At 38.0% G+C, this 11,929-nt stretch overlaps 1 gene segment (V, D, J or C); it reads left to right on the top strand.

Moving 5' to 3' along the window:
- Nucleotides 1-2,635: 2,635 nt before the first annotated feature.
- LOC127451790 (immunoglobulin heavy variable 3-7-like) lies at nucleotides 2,636-3,276 on the top strand. The segment is given in 2 exon segments: nucleotides 2,636-2,726; nucleotides 2,811-3,276. Coding segments are annotated over 2 exon segments (366 nt in total).
- The last annotated feature ends 8,653 nt before the right edge of the window (nucleotides 3,277-11,929 follow it).

Below are 11,929 nucleotides of genomic sequence, written 5' to 3'. Positions count from 1 at the left end.
ATTATTTGTGAATGTCGCCACCTACTGGACATGGAGGAGAATTTATATTAAAAAAGGACTTAAATATTGATCTGTTTCTCACCCACACCTATCATATCACTTCTGATATGGATTTAACTACTGGAGTCTTCTGGATTAGTTTTATGCTGCCTTTATGTGCATTTTGGAGCTTAAGCAATTTGGTCACCATTCACTTGCATGGTATGGAAATACAGAGCTGAAATATTCTTCTAAAGATCTTTGTTTGTGTTCAGCAGAAGAAAGAAAGTCACACATCTGGTATGGCATGAGGGTGAGTATAAATGATGAGAGAATTAGGAGAACTATTCCTTTTTAAGCTTTGTGGATCAAGTCTGTTTCATAAGTCTTGCAAGCTAATAAATAAATGAATAAATGAAAAAATAAATAAAATGCTGGATTGACTTTACACTTTAGCCATTTTATCCTACAGAGTCAGAGGTTTACCATTTAGTGACTCATAATTCATGAATACATTTTTATTTTAATTAAGAGTAACATGGAGAACTCTGATTAACACTGATATTTTAAGAAAGCTGAGTTTAGCTTAAATTTTAGATTTAGAATTTTAAATTTATAATTTGCATACCCAACTGGAGGTAAACTTTGCCAGCAGATTCCAAGAGCCGCCTTTATTTAAATGAAGTCTGCAATATACAGTGTGTTTTCTGTGTTATAAACACTTATTTCAAGTCTCCTCACACAACTGTACCATTCTATTTGCATGGAATTGCAGAGATCTTAGAGGAAGATGTATCTGAGTTATTTCAACCTCTTGATACTTGTTTCATGTAAAGTTAAATCTGTTCACTTGACTTGTATCCCTTCTTTCTTCATGCGAACAATTACATTTTATTAATTTCCTGAAACTTCTATTTTATCCCAGATGTACATGGCCAGTCACTGACCTCATCTGGCCCTGAGCTGAAGAAACCTGGAGAATCAGTAACTTTGTCCTGTGTGGTTTCTGGACTCCCCCTTAGCTGGTTGCACTGGATCCGTCAGAAACCGGGGAGAGGAGTGGAGTGGATTGGGCGTATTACCAATGGCACTGACACAATTTTTGCTCAGTCCCTACAAGGCCAGTTCTCCATTACAAAAGACACTAGTAGAAACATGGTGTATTTGGAGGTGAAAAACCTAAAGACTGAGGACATGGCAGTTTATTACTGTGCAAGAGAGACACAGTTAGACAAAAGGCTGCAGTGCTTAGCAAAAACATGTGTATTATGTTTAAAATGATGAACATTTATACCCTTGAGAGTAAAAGAGTTACTTTCTAGATTTTTTCAGCTTCATTGGTCACTACCTCGCTTTTATAATCTCAACAGATTCATAAATACATATTCCACCACTCCTCCATTTTCTGCTCTAATTCTACAGCAGCCACTGTGACAACACAGATTTTATCATGGGGCCAATGATGATTTTGTTTGTAGTGCTACTGATCTCTCTATCATATGGTACTGCAAAAACGTTGTCATCTTTAATATTATGCTTTGCAGAGTACTCTGTGATGGTGTTCCTAAATGTTGTCCTATCTTTAATTTTCAGATTGTTGGAGCCAGACACTGCTTGAGTCTGAGTCTGTGATTATCAAACCAGGAGTATCACATAAACTGACCTGTACTCAGGGGCGGAGCCAGGAGTTTTCACATGGGTGGGGGGTGTTGACAGCAGAGGTGTGGAGTGGATACAGTGACACCCTGAAAGGGAGAGGTGCGGTGCCACTGCTTGTAATGCTTCTGGTTTTAACTTTGGTGGCTCCTGGATGGCTTGGATCAGACAGCCTTTTGGGGGAAGACCAGAGTGGGTTGCAACATTGTCCAGTACCAATAGCTATATCTATTATTCTGAACCTGTTAAGGGATGATTTATAATCTTGAGACACAATAGCAAAAATTAGCTGTACCTTCAGATGAACAGTCTTAAAATTGAAGATACTGCCGTTTACTACTGTGCAAGAGTGACACAGTAAAGCAAGTGCATGTGGTGTTGTACAAAAACATTTCCGAGAATCGGTTTATATTCTGAACTCACCATTTTAGCTTTCAGACACAACAAAGAGGCAACACATAGCCTAGGCTACATCAGGGGTCATAAACCTTAGGAAGTGGAAACATTGGCACAGAAACAATATGAAAGAGAGACATATTACAGCCTGTTTTGTTTAGTTATAAGCTGGATGGGAAACAACAAACTTAAAAGTAGGATAAATCTGTTACCGAACTGAACCTGTGCAGTGAGATCCAATGAAGTATGGCTTTGTTTACTTACACAACACTGATAGTGTAGAACAGACAGCACAGAACAAAGCATAAATCGGTTTGCACTGAACTAGCAGTGGGTCATACAAGTGGACACTCATAATATAACCTTTAAAGAAATCTTATAACTATATGGTGCAGTAAAAAGCTGGAAAAAAAAATGCTCAAAACACTCTGGTAATGTTGATTTGTTTTAAGAATCAACACACATGTAATGACCTGATGTTTTCTGCAACAAGTTGCTCCCTGGTCCCTATTTAACCTCAAAGAGGGTGGGCTATGCAAACCAAACCAAAGTTTCCTCCCATTAAAGAAGTATTTATATGTCACTGGCAGATGTATGTACTGATTATTCTTTAACAAAAATAAAAAGCAAATATAATATAAGAATGGAGCCAAGCACCATTTTGAGATATGTTGTGACATTCCTGACACTTCAATGTGAGTTAAACTATTTGATCACAAACAAATCTAAAAATGCTGTTTTTGTTTTTATTCACACCAGATCTTGTTCATGTTTTACAGATTGTTGGAGTCAGACACTGACTGAGTCTGAACCCGTTGTCATTAAACCTGGAGGATCTCATAAACTGACCTGTACTGCCTCTGGCTTTGACTTTAGTAGCTCCTGGATGGCTTGGATCAGACAAGCTTCTGGAAAAGGCCTGGATTTTGTTGCTATCATTGAGTATGATAGTGATAGAAAGTTTTATTCCAGTGCTGTTCAAGGAAGGTTCACCATCTCCAGAGACAACAGTAAGAATCAGTTATATCTGGACATGGGCAGCTTAAGGACTGATGACACTGCTGTGTATTACTGTGCTCGAAGCACACTGTGACACAAGAGGCTATGGCCCTGAACAAAAACCTGTATGCTTGGTTTGACTGACTTAATGATGAGAACCTGACTTTTGACATTGCATTTTTTAGACTAACTGTACGTTCAGACATAATAATAAAAAAAAAATAAAAAAAAAAAACTTAATTAAAATTTCAATCAAATGAAATCATAGAGTCAGTATGGATATTCTTCAGACTAAATTCTTCTTCAGAGAGGCAAAATTCAGACTAAAAGTTTGTCAAATCAATTGAAGGTTAGAAGCACTCTGAATACTTCCAACCCGTTCTCATTCAAGTGTCCAATTTTGTATGGAAAGCCAAGTGGGTCAGAATTCACGTGTTTTGTATCACCGTATTAAGCTTTGAAACGCCGTTTTCTAAACGGCGTAAGACGTTAAGTAAACGGCGTAAGGCGTTACACAGTCACTTACCATCGAGGAAGCAACACACAAAATTAAGAATTAATGGGATATAAACCTTTGAACAGGATAATTGGTGTAAATGCAGTTATTTTGTTTTGTGTAATATACAGTAGGTAAATATCTGTCAATGCTTCATCAGGGCAGTAATAAGCAAAATGCACATTTTATGATTGCCCTTTTTAAATGATTTTACAAAAGAAATGTAAACTTTTGTTTTATTTCAATTTAGTGTGAGGCAAAAACTAAATATTCAAGTGTGTGAATCAGATTAGAGGACCGGAACTAGCTGATGTATAAATATTTTTTTACTGACAAAAAATTGTTAACCTAAAATGTGTGCATATAGTAAAATTAAAATTAATTCATTTTATTAAACTCAAAAATATGACTTAACATTACTGAATCAGCCTCAATACATTGTTACACCAAAAGAACAACTTTTATGGGTTAGATCATGAATAAAGAGCAAGTAAACATTGCAGGTTTCCACTTTTTACAGTGTATGTAATACAATCACAATTTACCCTAATCGTCTTTTGATTGTAGATAAAGATGTGTGGAGAATATCTGCCATCTGTGGTACTGTAAAACTGCAAGACCTCTGAAATGACAGCTGACTCCGAGTTATGGCATAAGATGGTGCACCTTGTGATCCACTAACCAATGGCGGTCGATACCCAGATCCGTCTGAAGAAATATTATTCTGCTATGCTTTGTTTTAGACTGAGTAAGTAGCAAAGCAAACTAAACAATTATTCCATGAACTATATGATTTTTGAATGATATTATGATTGTCTCAATAATTACTATTCAGTACAACCTCAACAAGAAAAGCATTTTTTTTTTTTTTTTTTTATCTTTGAATGAGTTTCATTTCAGTGTGATGTCGTTTTCCTTCATGTGTTCTCCTGTCTAAATTCTGAACCATCTGAATAAACTGTGTTATCCCATGGATTATTTAATCTGCAGCCTGAGCACTTAGAAGTCTCCTCCTTGCCCACTCCAGGCTCCTATGCATGGTTTCAATTCTGAAAATGTAAAAATAGTTATGAGAATGAGTACATCAATGCTTTTCCAATACTTGCAACACACACACATACTCAACTTTTCAGGAGTTTGGAATCACTAAGAATGTTTTTTCACGTTTTGAAAGAATTTGCTATTTTAGTTAACTTGCAAAGTTTGTGAAAACCAATAGCCAGTTTAGTTAGTCACCTAGCTGTTAAACCTGAACTCAAACCATGAGTCAAATTCTGTGTGAGTAGTTTAATAAACAGTTTTGGACAGCAGAGACAAAATCCTTACCTATTAAGTGATGACAGAAGGACATCAGGTCGTGGATTGTGTATCAACAAAAGTCGGGTGTAGTCATTTAATGTGCATTTAATGTGCACTGTGAAACAAAATAAATCGTTGCCGTTAATTAGTTGAATTCTCCGACTTGCTGTAGATACCTCAAACGCGATAGAGGAGGAGTTATGTACATGAGCAAAGGAATGCGCTAATTAAGTTACCGTTTACTTAACGCCTTACGGCGTTTAGAAAACGGCGATACAAAACACGTGAATTCTGACTCTCTTGCCATAATTTTGACGCTTGTGCAGAAGCCGTCCGCGCCTGCATGATGACGTCAAAGATGCCCCCTGGCGTCCTTTCATTGACGCGGTGAGAAACCCCATTGTTTTCAACGAGAAAACTTTGTCGTCAGTTATCAATCTTCGAATATTACTTTATATGCAAAACCTCAATGTTTTATTATAGGCCTACTTATAAATATATTAGAGTGATATTACATTACACAATCATATATAATATTTTAGATCTCCTAACCCAACCCCATTTCTAAACCTAACTGATAATCAACAATATAAAAGATGAAAGAGGCACTTTGATATGCATAATTTGATATACATTACACTATTTATAGATATTTTTAAGCATCCAACTGCACATTTATGCCGAAACCTAACCAGTTATCAACAACAGAAAAGACGTAACAAGCAGATAAAGTAGTCACGATCATTTATTTATAAAAATGCACTATAATAATATTCCAAACCATACATTGTGTGAGTAGCAGAGTGAAACTGAAGGTTTTAATTGGTGAAAATATTCCCCCTCCGTGAAGGAACCGTCATCCTCAGCACATCTCATGCAAAAAAATAATTTGAATTTGAGCTCCACACAACCGGTCACAAGACACGTGAGAGCCAATGGTAAAATCGCTGAGTTTTGACGTCAAACCCGTGTCATAACGCTTGAGGCAGCAATTTTTTAATGTGTTATAAAGAAACATGTGCATTATGTGTTACGGTGCACGCCGTAAAAACGTACATTTAGGTTTGTTCTTCACATAAAATGATTGTAAGACTCGGAATACACCCGGAATGAAAAGGGTCACTTCAGCATTGCAAGATGTGTACAGTCAGGTTAAATTGACAGATAAACAACAGATATTAAGCACTGTGAATAAATGTTGCTGATTTCAAATGAAATGAAAATCATTCCCCCAACATATGTCACGATGACAAAATTGTACCCCAACGTATAATTAAAAGATGCTAAAATTCTGATGCCCTTCGCGTCAGTCAGTTGATGTCAGAGGTTTCTCGCACTTTCATTGACGCGGTGAGAAACCCCATTGTTTTCAACGAGAAAACTTTGTCGTCAGTTATCAATCTTCGAATATTACTTTATATGCAAAACCTCAATGTTTTATTATAGGCCTACTTATAAATATATTAGAGTGATATTACATTACACAATCATATATAATATTTTAGATCTCCTAACCCAACCCCATTTCTAAACCTAACTGATAATCAACAATATAAAAGATGAAAGAGGCACTTTGATATGCATAATTTGATATACATTACACTATTTATAGATATTTTTAAGCATCCAACTGCACATTTATGCCGAAACCTAACCAGTTATCAACAACAGAAAAGACGTAACAAGCAGATAAAGTAGTCACGATCATTTATTTATAAAAATGCACTATAATAATATTCCAAACCATACATTGTGTGAGTAGCAGAGTGAAACTGAAGGTTTTAATTGGTGAAAATATTCCCCCTCCGTGAAGGAACCGTCATCCTCAGCACATCTCATGCAAAAAAATAATTTGAATTTGAGCTCCACACAACCGGTCACAAGACACGTGAGAGCCAATGGTAAAATCGCTGAGTTTTGACGTCAAACCCGTGTCATAACGCTTGAGGCAGCAATTTTTTAATGTGTTATAAAGAAACATGTGCATTATGTGTTACGGTGCACGCCGTAAAAACGTACATTTAGGTTTGTTCTTCACATAAAATGATTGTAAGACTCGGAATACACCCGGAATGAAAAGGGTCACTTCAGCATTGCAAGATGTGTACAGTCAGGTTAAATTGACAGATAAACAACAGATTAAATATTAAGCACTGTGAATAAATGTTGCTGATTTCAAATGAAATGAAAATCATTCCCCCAACATATGTCACGATGACAAAATTGTACCCCAACGTATAATTAAAAGATGCTAAAATTCTGATGCCCTTCGCGTCAGTCAGTTGATGTCAGAGGTTTCTCGCACTTGCCAGATGCTTTTTTCAAAAATTCTTCAACTTTTTTTTTCTCCAAATAACAAAAACAATTCTCAAAAAAAATTCTTTTTCCTCTCCAAAAAACAAAACAAAAACAAAAAAACATTTGACTCAATGTTTTTTTCTCTCCTCAAGAGGCAACAGGAGAATTTTTTTTTTTTTTTTTTTTGTTGCTTGCTAGCTAACAATTAGCGTGAGGTACCAGCCTCGGCCACCAGATGCCACTATCAGTAAGCATGAAATCTTGTGCTTAAAGTGACAGACGACAGCTGTAGTACCTGATCCGTTTAATTTTATTGTTGTAAAATACAAAAGGAATGTTTCGCCAATCTTAATCAAGAAAAGAAACATACTGTATATAATGTTTGAGAGTCTACTAATACGTGAGATCCCACAATTTAATGAATATAGCCTATGTTTCATATGACATCCGTTGTGAAGAGTGACAACGGGAGTTCTTTCTGTTTTTTTTTTTTTTTTTTTTTTTTTTTTTAATGACAGTAACCACCGGGAATATCGATGCTGCTATTGATATTGTGCTTTAATTTGTTGGCCCATGTAAACATGCAGTAGATAGACGTATTTGACCGTTACGACACCTCTCGTTCTGTTTTCAATGCTGTGTTTAAAGGGATGACTTGAGTTAGTGTTGCCCAAATCAGTGAACTCTTTGGAGCGACGCGTCAGCTTCAACCACAGCAGCATGTGGATTTAAAGGAAGATACAGAGTTGCTTGAGGAAATGGTGTATGCTTTGTGTTCAATCAGCGTCTGGCTTTCTGGTTGACCTTGTCTGTTAAATGAGGAGAAGCACTGAGAACTTTGCATCTCCTAAATATTGCAACGTAGGCAATGCCAGTCCTTTTGTTGAAGTGTGTACAACTGGTAATGTTAATCTTGTTGTAAGTAATGTTATAATTTCTGGACGCATAAAAATAATGTATACATTGACGTGCAGACTTATGTTGGAACTTAATCACAATCGAAGCTGGACAATATGAGATCATGAAATACAGGTGAAAATCCAAGGCCTGCAGAGAGTTTGCAAAGCAAATGGTTAGATCTTAATAATTATATAATGTGGGTTGCTTTTGGATATATGCTACCAGGATAGTGTGCCCATTAAAACACTTCCAGCTCACATTCTCATTTTACATATTGTGTTCCAGCAGCATGTGGTCAAACATCCCATAAAAGAACCTGTTGATTTAAAACACAACAACTCCAAAAGCCACCTCACGAGAAGTCGGGGGAGGAAAATCACCATAAGCATAGACGCAGCAATCACAGGAATATAGAGGCCCAGATTTAATTACTAAGAGGAAAGGAATCTGGTTTGGTTATGCTGTTCACCTTCCGATAGTTCGGCATGGTTTTGCTGTGTCCAGCCATAGTCTGTGGAGTTCACCATGCTAAATCGGATAACTCCCTGCGATTCTGTCTATCGGAAGGTTAATAGCGTAACCAAACCGGATTCCTTTCCTCTTCCCAGAATGGAAGACTGCGTGGATAGGGTAGGTTCATCACGTTGTCACAAAGTTAGATCTTTTAAAAGGTTAATGGCAGGTACCTTTAACACCCCATGCTAGTGAGATCTCTGCATTTGTTACTCCTGACAACTTCCTTAATTTTAAGATCATGGCCTTCGGAATGCAAAACTCTCCCGCCACCTTCTAGTGTTTGATGCAGAGGGTTTTGTCAGGAGTACAAAATTGTGAAGTATACCTTAACGACATTGTTGACTAGGAAGGATCATCTCAAAATGTTAGAAGCAGTGTTAAAACATTTGACTGAAGCTTCTTTAACATTGAACCTTGCCAAATGTGAGTTTGCATGGGCAGTTGTCACTTACCTTGGCAAAATAGTAGGGCAAGGCCAGGTACGGCCTGTTGAGGCCAAGGTCTCTGCCATCATTGAGTTTCCCTCTCCTACAAACAAATGCAAGTTGAGGTGTTTCTTAGGGATGACAGGTTACTATAGAGGTTTTTGTAAAAATTTTGCCTCTGTAGTTTCACCCTTGACAGATCTCTTGAGTGCAGAACATAAGTTCGTATGGAGCCCTGAGTGTGAATCTGCTTTCTATGCAGCCAAAGATCTTTTGTGTAATGCTCCAGTTCTGTCTGCCCTGAATTTCACCTTTCCATTTAGTCTGCAGGTAGATGCCAGTGCTCATGGAGCGGGTGCAGTGCTTCTACAAGAGGATAGCTCAGGTATTGAACATCCAATATTCTATTTCTCTAAAAAGTTCTCAAAATGCCAAAGACAGTATAGTACCATCGAGAAAGAGGCATTAGCCTTGTTACTGGCTCTGCAGCATTTTGAGGTCTATGTAGGTTCTGGCGATGACAATCTGATAGTGGTTTACACAGACCACAACCCTTTTGTTTTTCTATCCTGTATGTCAAACTCTATGCAGCGGTTGATGAGGTGGTCCCTCATCATACAGGAAATTAACCTGGACATGCGTTATAAAAGGGGAGTGGAAAATGTTGTAGCCATGCACTGTCCAGAGCTCAGGATATTGAAAGTTAAAGGTAAGAGGGTGAATAAAAATGGTTACAAGTCCTGTTTTGGTGGTGGCAAGGCCTGGCTTGTATGTAAGGGTGGGTGTGTTACATCCCAGGATGTATTTCTTTATTATTTATTTATTTGCTGGTTACATCTGTGGATGTAGCAGTTGATTGTATATTACTGTATATAACAGTGTTTGTATGTTTTCTGTTGTCTTCCTTGTTTTTCCTTGCGTTCTCTCTCTGTCGTTTTTCCCCAACCAGATTAATTGACATCAGCTGCCAATGATTAAGGTCAAGCGCTGAGCTGCTCTGATTAGTGGACAACATGAGAACATGTGGATTAAGCTGAGGTGGAAAGTCAGTTAGGAGAAATTCTTTCTTCCTGCCCCAGCATATGTAGCTCCTGTGTTTAGTTGCTGTTGTTAATAAGAACTTGAAGTTGCATTCAATGGTAAACAGTTACTTTTCTTTAAACCTTGTGAGTATAAAGGCCTTTGTTGTGTGTGTGCTTATTTCCACCCATTAACATTTATGGAAGCAGTAGAGAGGTGGACAACATTTTTGTTGTTAACCCTGTTTTCTCCTGTTTATGGCTGTTAATCTCTGTTGTTAATTAATCTGGTTGGGAAAATGACAGGGAGAGAACACAAGGAAAAACAAGGAAGACAACAGAAAACATACAAACACTGTAAAATCATATACAATCAACTGCTACATCCACAGATGTAACATGGAAATAAAGAAAGAAAGAAATACGTCCTGGGACGTAACATAATCTACAGGTGGTGAGACAAGTGGATGGTGAAAACTCATTACTTCATCGCCTAGGTGAAAATTCTCAATATAAATAATCAAATACAAACTTGAAATGTCCAAAAGAGCAGATTTATTGGCACTTTTGAAAAATATCTCTGGGATCTGCATGGCAAAGTCATAAGAACAAAGGAACACACACACACAATGCTCCCAGAACTGTGTGACACACTGTTGCTCCTGGACACGAGAAGTTTTTTAGAGCAGTGGTTCTAGTGGTTCAACTGGTTTTGCTTTTGGACTCAGATTTCACACTGGACATCAAGTGCAAAAGTAGAAAACCTGAATTTAATGGATCCTGCATGCATGGGTCACAGTTTCTTTTAACTTGCATAGTTTTGTTCATGGTTTTCAAGTATAAATGTGACATTATTTTTGTTGATGTCAAATACAAAAGTTCTCTTCTCCCTTTTAAAAGTTGATGAGCACATTTATTTATATAAGCCCATTATATTTATTATCCAGTTCATTTCCTAATATTAAACATCATTCTTACAGAACATAGGCTATTACATGGAAAATTTAAAGCCCTTACTTGATCTTAGATATACAGTGCAATGACATATGAGCACAGGTTAGTGTTACTACTCTATAATCGTGAAACATTTTTGTAAGGGTAAGTAATTTTAAAATAAAAACAACTTTATTTTGGCGCATAATACAGTGTTGCTCTGTCCCATCCCACTGCTGTTTATCATGTCGGGGCTGCCTGTTTGAGAGGTTTCCTCCATAGCGATTAAAACCTGAAAATTCTCACTAAAATCCATTCCAGAGTTACAGTACATTAGAGCTGATCATTGGCGCGAGATGTTCGTACACTCGCGTGAAAAACAAGCTTTCATCGCACCGCGAAAATATAGCTGTGGCAGCGGGGGCGTGGTCGAGCGTCCATCCGGAGAGAGAGAAAGCGGTAAAACGCTTACACCTGAGCTAGATTATGTCTACCACCTGTCTCTAATTCCAGTAAGCATGGGGAGAGCGGCATATAAGCGGCAGAGAGAGAGAGAGAGAGAGAGTCTGAGTCTAGAAGTCGGATTGTGAAGCTAATGAGTTGTTTTGTGAAACTGATGAATTTTGTGAATCTGTAAACCAGGAAGTTGCCAAGTAAAGAGCCTTACCTGTGTCTGGTGAAACCTGCTTCCCTGTGTCCTCCTTCCCTCTTCTTGTGAAGTTCGTTACACTGGTGCCGAAACCCGGGATCAATCGAAGTACGCCCCATGGAGTCCCCCCCCCATTGGCAGAAATCCTCAAGTCCCTCGCCGGCCTACACCAGTCCCACCAACAATCCCTGCTTGAGCTGAGACAAGACCAAGATCGTCATTTCTTCGAGAGTGCAAGCTCAAGCAGAGTGCCAGCAAGTGATCCAGAGCTGCCTCAACTAGGAGAAACCCCCGGCCGCGACCCCAGACACCACATCCCCCATGCCCCCGCCCACGCTCCTGAAGATGGGGGCGGCAGATGATC

This window comes from Myxocyprinus asiaticus, chromosome 14, assembly GCF_019703515.2.
Source record: "Myxocyprinus asiaticus isolate MX2 ecotype Aquarium Trade chromosome 14, UBuf_Myxa_2, whole genome shotgun sequence".
Lineage (NCBI taxonomy): Eukaryota > Metazoa > Chordata > Actinopteri > Cypriniformes > Catostomidae > Myxocyprinus > Myxocyprinus asiaticus.
The sequence above is the reverse complement of the archived record's forward strand: the minus strand, read 5'-3'. Positions and strand labels throughout refer to the sequence as shown.